The 23100-nt window shown below is 38.0% G+C and overlaps 1 protein-coding gene across 1 annotated transcript; it reads left to right on the top strand.

Annotated features, from left to right (window-relative positions):
• Nucleotides 1-659: 659 nt before the first annotated feature.
• BSG (basigin (Ok blood group)) lies at nucleotides 660-19581 on the top strand. Its single transcript, XM_053702845.1, has 9 exons — nucleotides 660-828; nucleotides 5359-5703; nucleotides 7060-7216; nucleotides 8329-8417; nucleotides 8550-8686; nucleotides 9617-9893; nucleotides 10352-10376; nucleotides 10743-10798; nucleotides 18676-19581. Exons 1-8 carry the CDS (start codon nucleotides 765-767, stop codon nucleotides 10795-10797), a joined length of 1149 nt encoding a protein of 382 aa, XP_053558820.1. The 5' UTR covers nucleotides 660-764; the 3' UTR covers nucleotide 10798; nucleotides 18676-19581.
• The last annotated feature ends 3519 nt before the right edge of the window (nucleotides 19582-23100 follow it).

The following is a 23100-nucleotide window of genomic DNA, read 5'->3' as shown; positions in this document are numbered from 1 at the left end:
ATTTGCAGACATATACACATATAAACACATAAATACACATGTATACATATATAGACATATACATAAGTACATTGGAGCACTTTGCCGTTAAGTAGATAAAAAAACATGTAAAAGCATATTTATGTAATATTCGTATTAAGAAAGGTTTCAACTATGTATTTATTTTAAATATTTTACATTCCAATGTTTTGCACATAACAATGTTCTATGCATTTATAGATATTCCTATATACTGTATATCTGTATATATCTATACATATATATATATATATATATATATATATATATACATACATATATATATATATATATATATATATATATATATATATATTGTACCAAAATACCATTAGATATAGAAATATTTATGTTTTAAGAAATAGAACATATAAATACTAAATTTCCTCATTTGTATTCAGCAGCTATATACAGAATTGCTACATTCTCTAAAATAAGATAATTTTATAACCATTGGACCTCAAAAAATGTTTTACATGCAAAAACCACTGTAAAAACATGAAAACATACAACATATATCTCTCGAAACAGTCCAAATTGTCTCCATTATGTCAATTCTGTTGTATTCTCATAAAGTTACTTTAAAAAAAAAAAATGACCAGTACTTCCCATCGACGTGACGTCACCAGGTACCGCCTACGAGTGTTTAGCGTTGATAACCAGCTGATTCCGTGGCTGTCGACCAGTTCTCAGTGTGAAGAGTGTGTAGTGTTGATCGTGTGACATTGAAACAAACAGGCCGCAGGATGATGAAGCTCGGCCTGTTTGTCGTGCTGTTGGCTATATGTGGGAAAGATGCGACTGGATCAGGTAAAAAACTGGGTAGGGGCAAAAGTGAGGTGTAAGTGCCTAGTGACACAGGAGCTGCCGAGACAGGAAATGTGGCCTATAGTAATGTACTGGTGGGTCAGGTTATTGGTGTTAACGACGTACCAGTTACCTATTGAAAGGAACGCATGACACACTACTCCTGAGTGCATACAGTGTAGGCTGGTATTGTAATGCTAGGCCAATATATAAGGACACGCGAGTCATGGCTAGTGTTTTGGTTTGATGGGCCCTTTCTGTTAACAGTGTGTGTGTGTGTATATATATATATATATATATATTGTGTGTATATATTATGTATAGTTTTCGTTTTCTCTATAAAAGGGCTTTTGATGCGCAAACGTGGTATGAATTTATTTTATAGGGATATTCAACTCAAAGAAATGGTGTAGTTTTTGTTGTTACCTAACGTTAGATGTGTTTAACCCCCTACAAAGGGTTGAAATGGTAGTTGCACTATATTGGTGCTACCGAGTATGATTGGTGAGCCAATTAGGGGTGGCATATGTAAGTACTTGACAATCCGCTGTGCCGCATGCGCATTGATTCGGAGTGGGACTTGAGCAATGGTTAAACGCATACTATGGACATGAATGCAAAAATAATATGCCTTATTGGACTGCCCCTTTAAATTTACCTTCCCTTAGCGTCTGTTTAAATGGACAGCTCAGCCCATAATTAAATGTAAATAGTTTTGTGCTGTTGATCTTTGTCTTAGATTGCACAGTTAGTGGCATGTGAGTTCAGGTCTGGTGATGTAGAAAAGTTATAATTTTAGAATTGTTCAGGTACTTAATAGGCACACATGACTTTCACTGGCTGTTCCAAGCTTTGGTGGTGGTTGGATATTATGGAGTAGAAAAATGCAGCTTTTCTTGTAATCCACTTTTGTTTGATTATAAAGGTAATCCATTTCTACTTTCATCAACAACATTCTTTTCACCCTCATCCACTTTACTTATTACATTTTTTTTATATATAGTTTACTGTGTTGTTGGTGCAAATTTCGTTATTTTATCGTCATATGTGTGTATATTAAAGTTCTGTGTAAACTTACATGATACAATACAGAGAACTGTCAAGCCTAGTGCAGATCATGCTCCTAGCAACTCATAAATGAGAATATTCATTGAACGTTGCATTGTACTTCTTAAAGAAGGCCTTTAAAAATGTATTGGTTCCTCTTCTCCAACAGAAAAGTGTGTGGAAGGGGGGCTAACATCTTTGTAAAATTTTCTTGCTAGTTTCTATTTAAAAATAAAAATTTAAATGGCCAATAGTTTGAAAAAAAAATTGGCACACTCAAATTAATTTATAGTGTTTTCAGTCTATTGACTCTCTACACTACTGTGTGACTAACCCCTGTAAAGGGGTTAAACCCAGAAGTGCTGCTCAGGACCCTCAGAGCACTGACGGTACTGAGTGGAAATTGGCGCTGATCCAATTGGCAGCTCTAGCTGCACATTTTAATTCTTTTGCAGATAAAGTGGTGCACTGAAGGGCTGTTCCATGTCCCTTTGTTTGACCACACCTGGGTGGTAGGGTTAAACCATTTCAAGGGAGGTATTTTTGCCTCTATTGTGATTTTAGCACAATTACCTATTATGTAAGCCCATATTCTATCTGCTTAAAGGGATACTGAACCCAATTATTTTCTTTCATGATTCAGATAGGGCATGCAACTTTCTAATTCACTCCTTTTCTTCTATAGCTATCTTTTAACTTTCTATTTGAAAAAGCAGGAATGTAAGTTTTGGAGCCAGCCTATTTCTGGTTCAGCAACCTGGGTAGTGCTTGCTTATAGGTGGCTAAATTTCAGCTACCAATCAGCAAGCACTACTCAGGTGCTGAACCAAAGATGGGCCTGCTCATAAACTTACATTCTTCATCTTTCAAATAGATACCAAGATAACAAAGGGAAATTGATAATAGGAGTAATTTAGAAAGTTGCTTAAAACTTCATGCTCTATCTGAATCATGAGACAAAGTGTTCTGTATCCCTTTAACACAGGACACGTAACTGCAGAAACAAAATGCTGTTTTAATATTCTTAAATATGTAACGTCTCCTTAGCCAAGCCTCTAAATCCTGATACATTATGTGGGTGTTTACAAAATAAATAAATAATAAAAAAAAAAAGTGCTGCCTTATAACTTGTGCACACAGAATATGCAGTTTTGTTTTTTGAGATGTTTAGATGCAACACAGCAAACTAAATTGATTATGCTTGCTTAGCTTTCATTAACTTGCACAGCAAGCTGGCTGACCTGTCACCTCTTTTCCTTAGACATAGTAATGCAAAATAACCTGCTCTAATTTAACGGTTCAGTTTAAAAGCTGCAAGGCTTGCCTTTCTTCAAGCAGGACCTACCTGTGTGTAACCTTTCTGTTAATAACATTGTAAGCTTGAGTTGCTAATGCTAAAATTACATGCTCTAATGAATTGATGCCAGTAACATTTTTTTTTTTTATTACAGTTCCTTTATAGTTAGTCCCCTTTTTTGTGTTTAAGATTTTGAACGATCATTTTGGAACATTCTTCATATTAATGTATGCTTTCACTGATCCCTTCTTTAACATAGATGAATAGGCAGTGTTCCACCTAACTTGTAAATTTTAAATAAATCACTGAATGTATGATCTTATGTACTGACATTTTTATACAGTGCAGTAAAATGTGTCAACTTAATGCATACAAATGTGGGTTTTCCTACCTGTGTTTATTTATTTTTCATATACATACATACTTAGGTGGGGTGCAACTACAAAGTGTATAGTGGATCGCATTTTGACTAGTCTATTTTTTTTATTTTTTGTGTGTGCATGTTTTAGTAAAGATCTATTGAGCTGAGATTGTGTCCTGATCTAGTTTCCCATTATTTGATTTTATATTAAATCCTCCTAACTTGCTACAAATACAGATATCACTCAATGTTTAGAAACTCCAAATTTTCTTGTTCTGAAGCAAGCTGCTATTTAACCTTATGTTTACCTGTGTATGGACATTTCTAGACTGTACAGATTAGCTGGAGATGTAATAACTGTTTATAGGAGGGTGAAGGTGACTTTGCTGGGGAGTCATGTGATACACTCAATGCTTGGATTGGTTAGTTTATGGAGAATGCTATCATCCACCCAAGCATGCCTTAAAGGTACAGTTTTTCTTATCACTAGCTCAAAAAGGGATTCTGCATTCAAAGCAATGGCCAGAGATCTGAGTGATATGACCAAAGCAGGATAAATTTATATAGTGTATTATAGGATTAGCATCTTTAGAATTCAAACTTACTGGAGAACGTAAGGGGGATAGGACTAATTATGTATGTTACTGCTACCAGAGTCTAGTAGACTTAATCAGAAAAATCTTGTATTTTCAAGCATGATAGAATAAGATATGAACATGATCAATTCAGGATTTAACACATATCAGGCCTGACACCTAGAGATTTCCTTTGTTCTCATAACTCTAATTCAAAATAAAGCTATAGACTTACCAAATCGGGCTTTAAACACCTTGCTTTTGAGTAGAAATTGTGCTTGCTACTACACTCTCGAGAGGTATTGCTTAAAAACTGCCAGATCCCTTTTTTTTTTTTTTTTTTTTTTGTTCTAGAATTCGCTTTGATATCAGTTATAAAATTTGAATTAAAGATATGGTCACAACTGCTATAACCTATAATGGACTTCAGAGGTTCTATATGTAACCTGTCCCTTTGTTTGGAAACCAGATATTGTGTATATAATACACAAAGCATTTAGTTTAGAAATCAGCTGTTGATCAATGTCAGCAATAGGGTTAATAATTGCTGCTTAAGACCTTTATGAGAATTGGTACAACCTGCAAAAGCTCAGAAGTCAACACTGTTACTCTGCAGTTTTGCTGAGTCTGCTCAGTGACTGGCCTCCTCCCCTTACTTGTACAGTGAAAATCATAACCACCTGACCTGTATCTGGAAAGAGCTGAATCACTGGGCTCTAATGTTGTAGCTCAGAGTTTGTTAAACCTTCAAATTCTAGGTGCCAGAAACCTTCGGGAAGCCACGTAAATTAACATTTGAAACAGTGTGTGTGGAAACTAAACCTGAGCACTACATGGGAATTTATGATGTGGACAAAGGGTGTTTTTAAGCATTCCGATTTTACTTAGAGCAGTATAAATTATGATTTATATACAAAAATATTTAATTACTTGCAAGTTTTCTACTCTTAACTTCCCAGCTGTATTACTACCCAAAGCCTTTATGCTATACATTTTATTTTTTTATCTATGACAATAACTCGTGTGATAGAACTTGTTGTGCTGATAAACTAATAGTGTTCTTTTGGGTCATGGTTGGGTGTTTTTTTATTTTATTTTTTTTATATTTTTTATAAATATGCTGATAATATAAATGCTTTATGTATAAGCTTATTGCAATATTAATTTCAGTGTTTTTTTTTTTTTTTTTTTTTTTTTCTCTACACTCTCTATTCTAACTTAAGCAATTCTTTCCTTTCTCCTGCGTCACTCAGCTGGCTTCATTAAGTCTCCACTGTCAGAAGTCAGACTGACAGGAGGTGGGGTGCAACTACACTGTGAGGCCATTGGCCGCCCCATGCCAGAGATCCAGTGGTGGTATGAGGCCGATGACAACGAAAGCTTCTCTCAGCTATGGGATGGTGCTCGTGGTAATCGTGTGCAAATAAATGCCACTTATGTCTTCCATGCCACCAGTGCAATCTACCTCTATGACCTGAAACCAGGGGACTCTGGTACCTATGAGTGCCGCGCAAGCAATGACCCTGACCGCAACCACCTGACTAAGAGCCCACGCATCAAGTGGATCCGCTCACAAGCCAACCTGATAGTCATGGACCGTGAGTTGGGAATAACTCAGAATTATTCCCAGAGCTTGAAGACCCAATCTTTCCCTCTACCTTGTTTGCTTCCAGTGGTCTACCCTGTTTAGCTCCTTGATGACTTCTCCATTGTTTCCAGTAATTGCTCTCCTCTTCTCCTTGTTTACTGGATCCTGTTTTTGCCATGCTGAGCTTTCCCTTTGCAGTCCCTTTTTTCTGCTAATTTCTACATCCTTAGAATTAAGAAACTGGTGAAATATTGCGATTTTTAAGATTTGGAACCACACTCTCGCTTACCAGTTGATGATCTCAATTGTAGCAATCTACCCACCCCTCAGCACTGCATACCTCAGTCTGTATCAGAAGAAGCTCCAAAATGTAGTAGACACTCTGCGTTTTCCTCCTGTGATAATAGCTGTGCATATCTCCTCCAGTGCTTTGTGTCAACTCTGTTCTCCAACCTTGCTCCTCTCAATAGAAGACCAGCACGGTTTACTATATCTTCAGTGACAATAGCTGCTTGTCCTTGTGTCCTTTATTTTGTCCTAGTAGTTTCTCCTTATGCCATACTAGAATTTCCCAATGTTTTTTTGTCCCTGCTTAGATTCTGTTCCCTGTTTTCATCTGTTTATAAAACACTTTGATCTTAACAGTGACATTAGCTTGCTGCTAAAGTTGTATGCTTTTAATTTAAATGTTGCCAGTATCTGATCTACATAAAGATATTGCTCACATGCACACTTGTACTGACTTGCTAATCCTTTTTTAAACAAATAACTTCTGTAAATATCTTGTTTGGTCTCCTTTTGGATATTGGTAAGGAATATAAAGTTATAACCTTACTAGTGTATGAAAGTACTTTAATATGTGGTGGTGATGGCGTTTTTATTCCCCCCCCCCCCCCATCAATCTATAAGTACAGTTATACTTTTTTTACACAAAAGTTAATGAGTGGAGCTAAAAGGAAGCGCATGTCCCTCATAAATACATTGTATTATAATTTTATAAATGCAGCAACAATATCACCTCCATATGCTTTGATCAATTTGTCCTATGTGCACCTGGGTTGTTGGTGAAGACCAGTGATCACAACTCAAATTGGGATATTCCAACGCACTCTGTGGCAGATGCATATTGTATAAAAATAAAATGCATTTTTCACAATAACATACAAATGCAGCTGTTAACTGAGGAAAATCTAGTTGTCAATGAGACCTAAGGAATAGGAGTAATTTAGTAAATAGTTGATGAGAGAAAACTTATAAATCAGCTAATGGAGTCCTTGTACACTAGGGTTGTGCTTTAATTCTGCAGGCTTTAACCTCTTTACAGTTCCTATTTGCAAAATGTTGATTATCTATTCTGTCCCTGCAGAACCAGAGATAACTACTCTTATAGATGACGTGAAAGGCAGCACAATCTTGTCGTGCAATCTGACGGACCCCAGCATTGTGATATCCGGTCACAAGTGGCTAAAGGGAGACAAAGTACTGAAGGAGGACGCTGAAACCTCTCAAGTTACTACTTACAAGTAGGTGCTATTCTTGCTTTTATTAATTATAACCATTTCATGCATACACTAAGGTAACCTACCTGGTAGAACTAACTGGAGCATATTGACAGTGAAGTCCAAAATGAACATAAATAAATTGGGTATAGCATGACCTTTTAAAATTTGTACTTCTATTCTAAATCTTATTTAGTTTTTATTTATTTTGTAATCCCAGGTGAGCAAGTTGTTTAAAATGTCAAATGTTTAATTTTGACTTTACCATCCCTTTTTAATTCTAAATGTGTCAGAATGTGCACCTTGCTGTGTATTTTACACTGCATGCTTTGGCGAAGTTAAAAAAAAAAAAAAAATAATAAAAAAAAAATACGAGAATACCGGTGACTGCATGCTTAGTTTTTGTCTCTTGCATGACTCTCTTATTACAGAAATCCATAGATTGGTGCTATGTACTGTCATGTCAGTTAAATGGTCTGCAAATAAGTATGATTTAAAATGCCAGCTTCTCTACTGCTTCATGATTATTGTGTGCTCTTCAATCTGTTGCCTGGTATTTGACAAAGTGTTCTGGTTGAACAGTTACCTTTCATCTGTAGCCTCACATAACCCTTGTTTGCTGCTTTCTAGTTGGGGTAGCAACGCGCTTGCTCATAGCAGACGTGACACTTGCCCACTTGTTTCAGTATGATTAGGTTTGTTTGAGATTCAGTTTCTAGTGACCTGAATTCATGAGCCCTCTCAGAGCTGAGAACAAACAAACCACTGATGTCCTTATTAGCCCCTCCCCCCCCAACAAGCACTTTGCAATCCTGCAATAAAACAAAGAGTTGGAATATGTGTTAAGCAAAGGCTTATAATTTCACATTTCCTGCTTTGTTTATCCCCTTCACTACCAGGAATTTCCATTTGCACAAAAAGTAGAGCCTTATTTTTTTTTTTTTTTTTGGTTTACCTAATGGAAAAACACACTCTACGAAAGCAGATGGCAACATGTGCCAAAGTGTTGGCCGTAGGTACTTAGTCAGCAAAGTACTGTGATCTCATATCAATTCGGCTTAAGGGGTTAAGCTAGCACTGCTGTATTACTGCTTTGTCTTCTGTACCATAGCTTGACTATCTTCATTGAATTTCAGTGTTTCAGAAGTGCATGGAGACCACTCAGGACAATATACCTGTGAGTTTCAAACAACCCCTATCTTGAGCGAGATCGTCAATGTGACAGGTAACTGCCTAGAACTGTCTTCATTCTGTCTAGAATTTTGTCTGTAAGATCTTGTTTTGTTTGTATTTAACTTTTTAAAAAGAAAATGTGACATAATGAACATTTGCTTACCACATATTCCAACTCTTTCAGTTTCTCCCCATGTTGTGGCATATAAGAAGTCTGAGCATGGGAATGAAGGAGACACTGGCGTACTCACATGCAAGTGCAATTCTTACCCACCTGTGGAACAGTGGATGTGGTACAAGTTGTCTGAAGATGGACCCATGGTGAGTTGAGACTTGTTATATGGGGATTGTTTATAGAATCCCATTATAAGAATGTTAGAGGGGGGCATGCAATTTAAAAAAAAAAAAAACTCCAATTTACTACTTCTATCAAATTTTCTTTGTTTTTTTGAAAAGCTGGGATTTAAGCTCAGGGGTGTGGGCATGTGTGGCGCACTATATGGTGTGTGTGTATATATATGCATATGTGTATATATATATATATATATATATATATATATATATATATATATATATATATATATATATATATATATATATATATATATATATATATATATATATATATATATATATATATATATATATATATATATATATATATATATATATAATGGGGGGGGGGGTCATATCCCTTTAATACATAATCTAAGATACCAGTCTTTTGGAAGATACCACCTTTTCCGGTGCCTTTTATCAACTTGGTTAGTTTTTAATATTGGACTATTTTATATATTAAAAATTTAATTAAAATATTTGCATTGCTGTAAAGTTCAGCTTCAAAAATGTTTTCTCTTTAAGAAATAGTACAGGAAAGGAACATCCTCACAATGCAAAATGTACATGGGTTAATTCATTGGACAATGTAACTTTTTGCATTCCTACCCCCAGATAAGTGTTTCGCCTCTTCAGAGGCATTGAACACAATTATTTAGGATAAACTATGTACAAAAATTACATGGGCTAACCAAGCATGTGCATATTACAGTTTAAATGGAAAATGTAGTGGCCGGTTCACTATATAATGTGGTTCCCCAGCCCAGGTCTAACAAAATGCACAGTAGACTTACAATGCTACAATATTCATTGAGGACAGTTGGCTGTAGCTGCAGATTTTTGGAGTTCCAGGACAAAGTTTAGTTAAAGCCACTTTTCTATTGCTTCTATTTGTATCACTGTGTTCCTCCTTAGCCCATTGTGAATGGAAGCGATGATCGTTTCATCATTAAGTCCAGCGGCAACAAGACTGAGCTTCGGATCAGCCATCTGGATATTGAGAAGGACCAGGGAGATTACAGGTGCAATGGTTCCAATTCAGAGGGCATTGATGGAGCTGAAATTTCTCTCCGTGTGCGCAGTCGCTTGGCAGCTCTCTGGCCATTCCTGGGGATTGTAGCTGAAGTCATAATACTGGTCACAATTATCTTCATCTATGAGAAAAGGAGAAAGCCAGATGAAGTGCCAGAGGGTAAGCCTGCTTGCTTCGTTTATTTGAGTAGTCCGATTTCCAGTGTTACTGCTAGTTTAAAAAAAAAAAAACAGGGCATTAGCATTGTTTTCGGAAGACTGCTACTTTAGCCACTTGTTCATGGGTGCTTCAGTATGTTTATAGCTAGTATGTAACACTACAGCAAGTGTTCTCCTGGAACTGAATAAGCAGTCAATACCTCATTTTTCCTCTGCCCATAAGCTCCAGGAAATGTAAATTCTTTTTTTGGTAAGATTGTGTTTCACACTTAAAGCTTTATAGTTGGCACTAGATGCACTGCAGTGTTGCATAGCAAGGCTCCTTTGCCGGTTGGTTTCTGCGTTTTTACCACCGTCCCCTTACCATGAAAAACTTGCATACTGGCAGCTTGTGCTTTGCTTTATGCAATTCAGTACCACTGCATCTAACTATTCTTTTTCTCTCTTCCATGTCTTAAGATGAAGATGGTGGATCTGCCCCCTTGTAAGTATAACAAGTTGTTTACACATTTACCCTCCCTCCTCTCTACATTCATTGGCTGTCCCTCAAAATGATTAGTTTGTATGATACTATTACAAAAAATGCCACATACTTATTTTATAATCTGCCGATAGATAATACATTTCTGCAGCAGTTCTATGTTTACATAAGTACTATCTCTCCCCCTACACAAACAGCTTTACTTCAAAACAAAAGTTCTAAGTAAAACGGCTCACCTTCTAAAAGATATAGCAAGAAAAAAAGATAGTCCATTGAAAAGTCTCTTAATTGCAAGTTTAACTTTGACTTATGATGCTTAATCTTTGTCTAAAGCTACTATATATGTAACCTCTGCAATTATCTCTTTAGGAAAAGTAATGCTGGATCAAATCATGACAATGTGAGACAGAGGAATTCCAGTTGAGGTAAGAGCTCACCCCCCCCCCCCCGAATATTTTTTTATTTTATATCTATTGGTGGGGGGGGGGGTGTATTTGGTTTTGTAGTGGTTTGTTGTTTTTTGGGGTTTTTTTTTTTCTCTGTAGGGCAGTTCCTCATTTGCAATGCTTAGTAGATCTGAACTCCTTATGGTTTGATTTTAGTATGTGCTACTACTTTAAATATCCTTTTAAAATTGTATGTATGTGATCTGTAAGTATTAACCCCTTCGCTAACAGGAATTTTACAAAAGCTTTCCAATTTTTATTTTTTTCTATCACTCCATTTAAAAAGAATAGAGCCTTTTTTTTTTTTTTTTTAAACGGCAATTCATTTTTAGGAGCCAATCAGGGCTTTAGTCTTCAGACATCAAAACTAGTCACTGTCACAAATGTAGTTAATTGTTTTGTGATTATTGGATCAAGCCCAGTAGGAGCAGGTATGTTGCAGGTTTATAGCCTTGAAGTCAGCAGAGTGCATTTCAAGGTTTGAGAGAAACTGCTATTTCCAGGGCTAAATTACATGAAAAGGGTACAAAATAAATCATGAAAATATATTTCAAAGTTGTTTCATTATTCATAAATGGTTTATATAAATGACTCCTTTCTAAGATATCTCTACGTCAAATGGTTTAACTCTAACACAAGCCTGGCATACAGATATTCTAAGAACTAATGGTTGAAATATTTGGCTTCATTCCTCTAATGAATCTCCTTGCATTAACTTAAAGGGACAGTAAACCTAAAAAAATGTTATATAATTCTGCACATAGTGCAGAATTATATAACATTATTTTAGTGCTATCATTATAAAACCTTTTCCATTTGAATTTTTTAAAAATATGCCTGTTTTACAGACCTGCTCTCTGCTGAGCGGGTCTGTGGGTTTTTTTTTTTTGTTTACACAGCGCATCGGGCCAGCTGTATAGTAACTGACCGGCCCGACCGCGCCATAACATGAAGTGAAACTCGCTCCTGCTGTCAGAGCAGGAGCGAGCTGCACTTAGTGTTATGGCGCGGCCGGGCTGTGACTATACAGCTGGCCCGATGCGCTGTGTAAAAAAAAAAACAAAAAAAAACAAAAAAAAAAACCAGACCCGCTCAAAGAGCGGGTCTGTAAAACAGGCAAAAAAAGTTTCTCCAACATTGGTGTGTCCGGTCCACGGCATCATCCTTACTTGTGGGAATATCTCTTCCCCCAACAGGAAATGGCAAAGAGTCCCAGCAAAGCTGGCCATATAGTCCCTCCTAGGCTCCGCCCACCCCAGTCATTCTCTTTGCCGTTGCACAGGCAACATCTCCACGGAGATGGTTAAGAGTTTTTTTGGTGTTTAAATGTAGTTTTTATTCTTCTATCAAGTGTTTGTTATTTTAAAATAGTGCTGGTATGTACTATTTACTCTGAAACAGAAAAGGATGAAGAATTCTGTTTGAGAGGAAGATGATTTTAGCAGACGGTAACTAAAATCGATTGCTGTTTCCACATATGACTGTTGAGATGAAGTAACTTCAGTTGGGGGAAACAGTTAGCAGACTTTTCTGCTTAAGGTATGACTAGCCATATTTCTAAAAAGACTGTGTAATGCTGGAAGGCTGTCATTTCCCCTCATGGGGACCGGTAAGCCATTTTCTTAGTCTCCAAACAGAATAAAGGGCTTAATATGGGCTATAAAACTGGTAGACACTTTTATGGGCTAAATCGATTGCTTTATTTTGGACATTTTATACATGTTTATACTGATAATTCACACTTATAAACTTGGGGAACGTTTTTTTAACGTCAGGCACTATGTTAGACACCTTTTCCAGTCAGGAAGGGCCTTCCCAGTTGTAGGCTGAGCCTCATTTTCGCGCCATTACTGCGCAGTTTTTTTTGAGAGCAAGACATGCAGATGCATGTGTGAGGACCTGAAAATACTTGGAAAAGTTACTAGAAGGCGTCATTTGGTATCGTATTCCCCTCTGGGCTTGGTAGAATCGCAGCAAAGGCTGTAGCTGGGACTGTAGAGGGGTTAAAACTGTAACCGGCTCCGGTTTCGTTATTTTAAGGGTTAAAGCTCTGAAAATTGGTGTGCAATACTTTTAATGCTTTAAGACACTGTGGTGAAATATTGGTAAATTTTGAACAATTCCTTCATATTTTTTCACATATTCAGTAATAAAGTGTGCTCTGTTTAAAATTTAAAGAGACGGCAACGGTTTTATTTTAAAACGATTTTTGTGCTTTATTGACAAGTTTAAGCCTGTTTAAAATGTCTGTGCCTTCAGATAAGCTATGTTCTATATGTATGAAAGCCAATGTGTCTCCCCCTTCAAAATTGTGTGATAATTGTGCCATAGCGTCCAAAGTAAGGGCAGTACTGCCACAGATAATGAAATTGCCCAAGATAATTCCTCAGATGAAGGGAGTAGACATGGTTCTAAATCATCTCCTTCTGTGTCTACGCCAGTTTTGCCCACGCAGGAGGCCCCTAGTACTTCTATCACGCCAATGCTTATTACCATGCAACAATTGACGGCTGTAATGGATAACTCCATAGCAAATATTTTATCCAAAATGCCTGCATATCAGAAAGCGCGATTGCTCTGTTTTAAACACTGAAGAGCAGGAGGGCGCTGATGATAATTGCTCTGTCATACCCTCACACCAATCTGAAGGGGCCATGAGGGAGGTTTTGTCAGATGGGGAAATTTCAGATTCAGGAAAAATTTCAGATTCAGGAAAAATTTCTCAACAGGCTGAACCTGATGTTGTGAAATTTAAATTAGAACATCTCCGTGCACTGCTTAAGGAGGTGTTATCTACTCTGGATGATTGTGACAACTTGGTCATTCCAGAAAAATTATGCAAGATGGACAAGTTCCTAGAGGTTCCGGTGCACCCCGACGCTTTTCCTATACCCAAGCGGGTGGCGGACATAGTGAATAAGGAGTGGGAGAAGCCCGGCATACCTTTTTTGTTCCCCCTCCTATATTTAAGAAATTATTTCCTATGGTCGACCCCAGAAAGGACTTATGGCAGACAGTCCCTAAGGTCGAGGGGGCAGTTTCTACTATAAACAAACGCACTACTATTCTTATTGAGGATAGTTGTGCTTTCACAGATCCTATGGATAAAAAATTGGAAGGTTTGCTTAAAAAGATTTTTGTACAGCAAGGTTACCTTCTACAACCCATTTCGTGCATTGTTCCTGTCACTACAGCAGCGTGGTTCTGGTTCGAGGAACTAGAAAAGTCACTCAGACTCCATATGAGGAGGTTATGGACAGAGTTCACGCACTTAAGTTGGCTAACTCTTTTATTTTAGATGCTGCTTTGCAATTAGCTAGATAAGCAGCGAAAAATTCAGGGTTTGCAATTGTGGCGCGCAGAGCGCTTTGGCTAAAGTCTTGGTCAGCGGATGTATCATCCAAGACAAAATTGCTTAACATCCCCTTCAAGGGTAAAACTCTCTTTGGACCAGAATTGAAAGAGATTATCTCAGACATCACTGGGGGAAAGGGTCACGCCCTCCCACAAGATAGGCCTTTCAAGGCCATGAATAAGTCTAATTTTCGTTCCTCTCGTAATTTCAGGAACGGACCGGCCTCTAATTCTGCATCCTCTAAGCAAGAGGGTAATGCCTCACAGTCCAAACCAGCCTGGAAACCAATGCAAGGCTGGAACAAGGGTAAGCAGACCAAGAAGCCTGCTACCGCTAACAAAACAGCATGAAGGAGTAGCCCCCGATCCGGGACCGGATCTAGTGGGGGGCAGACTCTCTCTCTTTGCTCAGGCTTGGGCAAGAGATGTTCAGGATCCCTGGGCGCTAGAAATAGTTTCTCAGGGTTATCTTCTGGAATTCAAGGAACTACCCCCAAGGGGAAGGTTCCACATGTCTCACTTATCCTCAAACCAAATAAAGAGACAGGCGTTCTTACATTGTGTAGAAGACCTGTTAAAGATGGGAGTGATACACCCAGTTCCAATGACGGAACAAGGAATGGGATTTTACTCAAATCTGTTCGTAGTTCCCAAAAAAGAGGGAACCTTCAGACCAATTCTCGATTTAAAGATCCTAAACAAATTTCTCAGGGTACAGTCGTTCAAAATGGAAACCATTCGAACAATTCTACCCACTATCCAGGAAGGTCAATTTATGACTACCGTGGATCTAAAGGATGCGTACCTACATATTCCTATCCACAAAGAACATCATCAGTTCCTAAGGTTCGCCTTTCTGGACAAACATTACCAGTTTGTGGCCCTCCCATTCGGATTAGCCACTGCTCCAAGGATTTTCACAAAGGTACTCGGGTCCCTTCTAGCGGTTCTAAGACAGAGGGGCATTGCAGTAGTACCATACTTGGACGACATTCTAATACAAGCGTCGTCCCTTTTAAAAATCAAAGGCTCATACAGACATCGTTCTGGCCTTTCTCAGATCTCACGGATGGAAGGTGAACGTAGAAAAGAGTTCTCTGTCTCCGTCAACGAGAGTTCCCTTCTTGGGAACAATAATAGATTCCTTAGAAATGAGGATCTTTCTGACAGATGTCAGTCAAAACTTCTAAGCGCTTGTCAAGTTCTTCATTCTGTTCCCAGAGTGGGTCATTGTCACGACCGACGCCAGTCTAGTGGGCTGGGGTGCGGTCTGGGAATCCCTGAAAGCTCAGGGACTATGGTCTCGGGAAAAGTCTCTTCTCCCGATAAACATTCTGGAACTGAGAGCGATATTCAATGCTCTCAGGGCTTGGCCTCAGCTTGCAAAGGCCAGATTCATAAGATTCCAATCAGACAACATGACTGTTGCGTATATCAATCATCAGGGGGGAACAAGGAGTTCCCTGGCGATGAAAGAAGTAACCAAAATAATACAATGGGCGGAGAATCACTCCTGCCATCTATCTGCGATCCACATCCCAGGTGTGGAAAACTGGGAAGCGGATTATCTGAGTCGTCAGACATTCCACCCGGGGGAGTGGGGACTTCACCCGGAGATTTTTGCCCAATTGAATCAATTATGGGGCATTCCAGACATGGATCTGATAGCGTCTCGTCAGAACTTCAAGGTTCCTTGCTACGGGTCCAGATCCAGGGATCCCAAGGCGACTCTAGTGGATGCACTAGTGGCGCCTTGGACCTTCAACCTAGCTTATGTGTTTCCACTGTTTCCTCTCATTCCCAGGCTGGTAGCCAGGATCAAACAGGAGAGGGCCTCGGTGATCTTGATAGCCCCTGCGTGGCCACGCAGGACTTGGTATGCAGACCTGGTGAATATGTCATCGGTTCCACCATGGAAGCTACCTTTGAGACAGGACCGTCTTGTTCAGGGTCCATTCGAACATCCAAATCTGGTCTCCCTCCAGCTGATGGCTTGGAGATTGAACGCTTGATTCTATCAAAGCGTGGGTTTTCAGATTCTGTGATTGATACTCTGGTTCAGGCCAGAAAACCGGTAACTAGAAAGATTTACCATAAAATATGGAAAAGATATATCTGCTGGTGTGAATCCAAGGGATTCCCTTGGAATAAGATAAAAATTCCTAAGATTCTTTCCTTTCTGCAAGAAGGTTTGGATAAAGGATTATCTGTGAGTTCTCTAAAGGGACAGATTTCTGCTTTATCTGTCTTACTACACAAACGTCTGGCAGCTATGCCAGATGTTCAAGCATTTGTTCAGGCTCTGGTTAGGATCAAGCCTGTTTACAGACCTTTGACTCCTCCCTGGAGTTTAAATTTAGTTCTTTCAGTTCTTCAAGGGGTTCCGTTTGAACCTCTACATTCCATAGATATTAAGTTGTTATCTTGGAAAGTTTTGTTTTTGGTTGCTATTTCTTCTGCTAGAAGAGTTGCAGAGTTATCTGCTCTGCAGTGTGCTCCGCCCTATCTGGTGTTCCATGCAGATAAGGTGGTTTTGCGTACTAAGCCTGGTTTTCTTCCAAAGGTTGTTTCTAACAAAAATATTAACCAGGAGATAGTTGTACCTTCTTTGTGTCCGAATCCAGTTTCAAAGAAGGAACGTTTGTTACACAATTTGGACGTAGTCCGTGCTCTAAAATTCAATTTAGAAGCTACAAAAGATTTCAGACAAACATCTTCTCTGTTTGTCGTCTATTCTGGTAAAAGGAGAGGTCAAAAAGCGACTTCTACCTCTCTTCCCTTTTTGGCTTAAAAGCATCATCCGATTGGCTTACGAGACTGCCGGACGGCAGCCTCCTGAAAGAATCACAGCTCACTCCACTAGGGCTGTGGCTTCCACATGGGCCTTCAAGAACGAGGCTTCTGTTGATCAGATATGTAAGGCAGCGACTTGGTCTTCACTGCACACTTTTGCCAAATTTTACAAATTTGATACTTTTGCTTCTTCGGAGGCTATTTTTGGGAGACAGGTTTTGCAAGCCGTGGTGCCTTCCGTTTAGGTAACCTGATTGGCTCCCTCCCTTCATCCGTGTCCTAAAGCTTTGGTATTGGTTCCCACAAGTAAGGATGACGCTGTGGACCGGACACACCAATGTTGGAGAAAACAGAATTTATGCTTACCTGATAAATTACTTTCTCCAACGGTGTGTCCGGTCCACGGCCCGCTCTGGTTTTTTTAAATCAGGTCTGATGAATTATTTTCTCTAACTACAGTCACCACGGTACCATATGGTTTCTCCTATTTTTTTCCTCCTGTCCGTCGGTCGAATGACTGGGGTGGGCGGAGCCTAGGAGGGACTATATGGCCAGCTTTGCTGGGACTCTTTGCCATTTCCTGTTGGGGAAGAGATATGCCCACAAGTAAGGATGACGCCGTGGACCGGACACACCGTTGGAGAAAGTAATTTATCAGGTAAGCATAAATTCTGTTTTTATAATGTTATATAATTCTGCACTATGCAGAATTATATAACATTATTTTTTAGGTTTACTGACACTTTAACTGACTTTTCCATTAGTGAAAAGTCTTGAAATGGGATAAGTATAACCACTAGGTTTATGTTCTTCAACCTCCCCAGCCCCTATCATAACTATAAAATACATATTTAAAGGGATACTGAACCCAATTTTTTTTTTTTTCTTTTTTTTTTTTTTCTTTCATGGTCCAGATAGAGCATGCAACGTTCTTATTTACTAATGAAATTTTCTCCATTCTCTTGGTATCTTTTTATTTGAAAAACAGGAATGTTGGGTTACGTGCCAGGTTTTTTTTTTTTCTTTCTTTTGCTTCATTAGCAATTTAAAATTTTTTTTTTTTTTTTTTATTTCTGTCAATATTAAATTTTCTTTAAAACAATGGGAGCAGCCATGTTGTAACTTGTGTTGCCTTCTCTGCAGTGGCTAATTAAGGACAGTTAAAATGGGTCACTAGAGTGTGTGCATCCAATGACTGTGGAATATAACTGCACAATTTTAGAATTGAATTATTGGAAAAGGGGACAAAATATTAATGAAATTATATTGCAGAGTTTTTTTTGTTTTACATATAGGATTAAAGATTTTGAGATGGCAATGTAAAATGTCTTTTGTCTATCTCTGAAAAAGTCTTGATAAAGTGAGCAGTCTTCACTACTTCAAGCTTTGCCCAACCTAAAAACTTGGGGCCTCAATGTGAGACTTTTTTTTTTTTTTTTTTTTTTTTTTTTTTTTTTATTCTTGTTGACTTTATTTTTATAGCCCTTTTCTTAGCCCAATGTGCTCATCAGCCACTGTGGGAATTGTCTCCTTTTATCTACCAATGGACAGACCCATACATTACTAGTATGTAACATTTTAGTAAGATAATGTGCCAGAATGCGTTTGTGTTGGGTTAATTTCCCTGATGTGTTCAGTGGATTTTATAAAAATCTTTCAAAAGGTGAGATACTGCTAGATTGTAAAGTTTTGCCTTTATTTTGTTGCAGATGACTTGAATGCAGATTGATGAGGATCCATTTTGTTCCTACAGTTTTAGAACCTTGCTTCCCTCGCATTACAGGATCCATTACATTTGGACCAGATTCATCCACACTTTACCCTGTTTTGTATCTACACTAGAAATGCCTGGCCTCTCCAGGGCCAACATCTGCTACATAGTTTTGTTTTTCCAAGAGCTATTTGAGATCAGAGGACTTGTTCCACAAGAATTGATAAACTAAAACTGCTGACGACCCTATAGAACATATCTAAAGGGCCACTTTTCTTTTTTTATGTTTATTGAAATGTTTGTTTTTTGCACTCTTATTTAGCTTTTACTTAGAGAATTGTTCTTCTGCTTGAGACTACAACCTGAATGTTTTTCACTTCTCTCTACAGACATAATTCCATGCATCTGTGCTTTGCTGTATTTTTGTGTAGTTGAGATGCACCTATGGCCCCTTTGTGCTGTGGTTAGCATTTACCTACAGGTTTCCTTTCACCAGCCTCTGTCATGCTTCACTGCTGTCTGCCTTGTACTGTGTTCTTTCCATACCTACCCACAAACTTTACCTTTACGCCACTAATGTGTTCTGTGAAAGACCCTATTCTGCCTGAGATCTACTGGATCACCACTGATCCCCAGACATTGCTTACTTTATTGCAAGTGTTTTAATTATGTGCAGGTTATTTAATTTGTTTTTCTGTTTAAATTTTTTTTTTTCTCCTTTATCGGTCCTGGAGAATAATGGTTGTGTAATTATTTTTTTCCAGTTTTTCTTGGAATATATGAATTGTGAGACTTTTACATTTGGGATATTCTACATTCACACTTTGTCCAGTTTGTGCCTGGGCTTTTTGAAAGTTGACTGAATTGTTACTTTGAAGAACCAATAAAAGCTTTCCCCTTTTTTTTTCCTGTAGTCCTTTATTAACTTGTTTCTCCTAGCCTCCCCCCCACTTGTGCCATATATTAACACCTTTTGTCAAACAGTGGCAAACTTTATAAACTCAGAGGTTCGGTGGTTTATTTATTGCACCAAAATGGTACAATTTAAGTTTTTGTTCAACTTTACAATCTTTTTTGACTGACTACCAACTACATGATTCTTTACTGTTCGGAACTTCCTGGTTCTGTGTTGGGAGTCTGCTCCCCTTCACTGTTTGACAGCTGTTTGTAGGTAATCCCTGGTATACAAAAGGGGTAACCCCCCCCCCCCCAAAACAACTCAGAAGTTACTAAGCATAACTTATACAGGCTACACAAGAAGTAGTACTTGGGAGTCCTGGAACCTAGCAACTGGGTTTTTTTTGTGTGGGTTGTGTGTTTTTTTTTTTTTTTTTTTTTTTTTTAAATTATGTAGGAAAAAATAAACTTGTTGAAGCTGACATGCTCAGTGGCGTGTGGTGGTTTTTTTGTTTTAGTTTTTTACTTCCAAAAGTCACATTATGAAGTATATTTGATCTATGTAGATGTTTAGACTAGTTTTAAAGGCTCTTTTTCTGCTTAAGCATGTAAGTCTGTCAACTCCATCAAGTTTAGACCCTTGTTCTGTCTTACTCCAATATGACTTCACTTCCGGCAGTAGATTACACTAATTGCCTCCATTAGGCATGCGAGCGCACATCCCCTTGGGAAGAATTTATCGAATTCTCCAATAAAATATAGTGTGCATTTGGAATTTGACGCAAATCCGATAGAGGAGCGCTCTCTCTAAAAAAAGATTGCAACAAATAAAATGTATAACAATGAATTAGCTGTTAATACTGTGATTATTAACCTAATCAAAAGTTTTTTTTGAAAGAAAAAAGCTAAAAAACAAAGGCTGTTTTATAATGCAGCTGAAAAAAGTCCTCCGCAAATAGCCGGAGTAATCCTCTGAAGACGATATAGGCAGATTGGTTCAGGCAGCTCCTCTTAACCCGGTGGTAGGTAATTCTATAGAAACAAAGCAAGAAGAGGGTGACTCATAGTGTAATATATCCTTTGATATGAGATATATGGTATGGTAAAGAGAGGCTTACCAGAAGTAGTGGCACTGTTCTGTGACCAGTGCTCCCGAACAGACTAGGCTGACAACTTTATTTTTTAGCGTTATAAAAAAATTCTGCATGCGCACTCATTTATTGGAGAATTCGATCTGTTCTCCAAGGGTCCGCCTCTTTTCAGATGAAAAATCTCGGATGTGCATGCGCAATGGAGGCAATTGGTTTAATCTGCTGGTGGAAGTGATGTCATATTGGAGTTCTTGACAGAACACCCTCTTACAATAAATTAGGCTAACTGTTGTAATTACTTTTATTTTGAAGCAAAGCTGTATTAACATTTTAAAGTGAATGTAAATTTTGATGCTAAAGTGCCTGGTTTTTAAAAATTCGATTAAAAACAGGGGCACTTTAATTCATCAAAATTGACATTTCACTCCTGTTGTGAAAAAAAAAATACCTTTTTAAACTTCACAGCAGCTCCAGCTTCCTCCACCCGTCTCAAAGCCTTTTCCTGGGTCTAAAATGAGGAATCCGGCTTCCTCCAATCACGGCGTTGAATCAGACACGGATTCCCCCGGGGGGGAAGCCATGATTGGAGGCTGACCTATCCATTTCTGACATCAGAAATGGCTTTCGATGACCGGAGGAAGCTGGAGCTGCTGTCAAGTTTAAGAGGTTGGTTTTTGTTTTTTTTTCCCCCACAACAGGAGTGAAATGTAAATTTTGATGAATTAAAGTGCCCCTGTTTTTTAATCGAATTCTTAAAAACCGGGCACTTTAGCATCAAAATTTACATTCACTTTAAGTGTAAATAATGTCCTCCAGCTTCTAAAATTTAAAATGTACCTTTTTTTTTTTTTTTGGTACAAATGTGAGTCCAAAAATAACAGCAATGTTTTGGGCTATTCCTTGCCCTTCATCAAAATCCAACCAATTTTAACTTCTATTTGCTTTATAAATTTCTCCTCATCAGTGGGGAGGGGTCAAGCACCCCTTCTAGACAACCAGTAAACATAGCTTTGTAATTATTTAAAACATTTGGAGAACATAGGAAAGGATCATGCCATTAAACTACCCCTTACAACTAGCTGCCCTAGGCACAGGACTAGTTGGCATAAGGCCGAAATGCATAACTGGTTTTGTGTTGATTAGGCAAACTAATTTGCTGACTTCTTAAATTGATGCATGGTTTTGTTTTTTACTGGATTTCATTTAACTATACCGTTTCTAATTACCTGTTACTAACCTGTTCTTGTCATTTTACATTCTCATGCCACATTAATGTTATTAAAAGGATCTAAAACCCCCCCAAAATATTTTGTGATTCAGACAGAGCATACAATTATAAGTGTTTACAATTATTAACTTTTCTTTGTTCGTCTGGTATTATGCGTTGGAGAGATACATTGGTAGTCATGTGGGGGACTACATGGCATGCAATAGTTCTCTTGCAAGTAAGGTTTTTTTTTTTGGCTAAACTGCTGCCATATAGTGCCCCAATGGGCCGGCTCCTAAGCATACACCCTGCTTTTCAACAAGTTGCCAAGAGAGCACATAAAAATTAATATAAGTAAATTAGAAAGTTGTAAAATGGCCTGCTCTATCTGAATCCTGAAAGGAAAAAGTGTTAGGTTTCATAGCCCTTTAACCCTTTGAGGCTTCATCTTATTTTGTGTACTACAGCTACATTTTTATGATTTAACCCTTTGAAGTGTCTACTATGGATTGCATTGTATGTAAATACAAGGCTTACTAGAAAAGGTTGACAAAGTTTGATATATGCTTATTCCATTGTAGAAACCCTGAAGGGTTTAAAGGGTCACTAAAGTAAAAATTCAGCACACACTTTTTCAAAAAACTTTCAATTTTATTTACATTATCTAAATGACTAAAATGTAGTTATTTGCACACCTAATACACCAGCTCCTACAGCGCATGTGCAAAAATTCTCAATATACGTTTATATGGATTTTTGTGACTGGATAATGCTGTTGCAGTGGGAAGGAAAATTGAAGTAACCTTTTGTCAGGGAGAAATCTACTCATTTGAGATTCAAACTAAGCATATATAATCTGAAAATGCTGGTGTTGCAGTATAGGGAAACTCGGTGGTGGCTTTAGTGTAATTTCAGGACAATTTAAGGGACAACTTACCAATTTTGCTTTGTTCTCTTGGTATTCTTAGTTAAAAGCTATACTTGGGTAGGTTAATTACTAAGCTTTAGATGACTGCCTCTTATCTGAATGCATTTTGACATTTTATTTGACTGTCCAGTTATATACTGGATACCTGGTAACACTAGCTACCACTATGCTTTTATCCCAGGGATTATTATTGACCAAATCTGCAATGTCTGTTTCTAATTCAATGGCTTTAACATAAGAGGCATACTCAAAAGGCTTTTATTTGACTAAGGCTTGCGCAGGTCCATATAATTTTATTAA

The sequence above is a fragment of the Bombina bombina genome, chromosome 2 (genome assembly GCF_027579735.1).
Source record: "Bombina bombina isolate aBomBom1 chromosome 2, aBomBom1.pri, whole genome shotgun sequence".
NCBI lineage: Eukaryota > Metazoa > Chordata > Amphibia > Anura > Bombinatoridae > Bombina > Bombina bombina.
The sequence above is the reverse complement of the archived record's forward strand: the minus strand, read 5'-3'. Positions and strand labels throughout refer to the sequence as shown.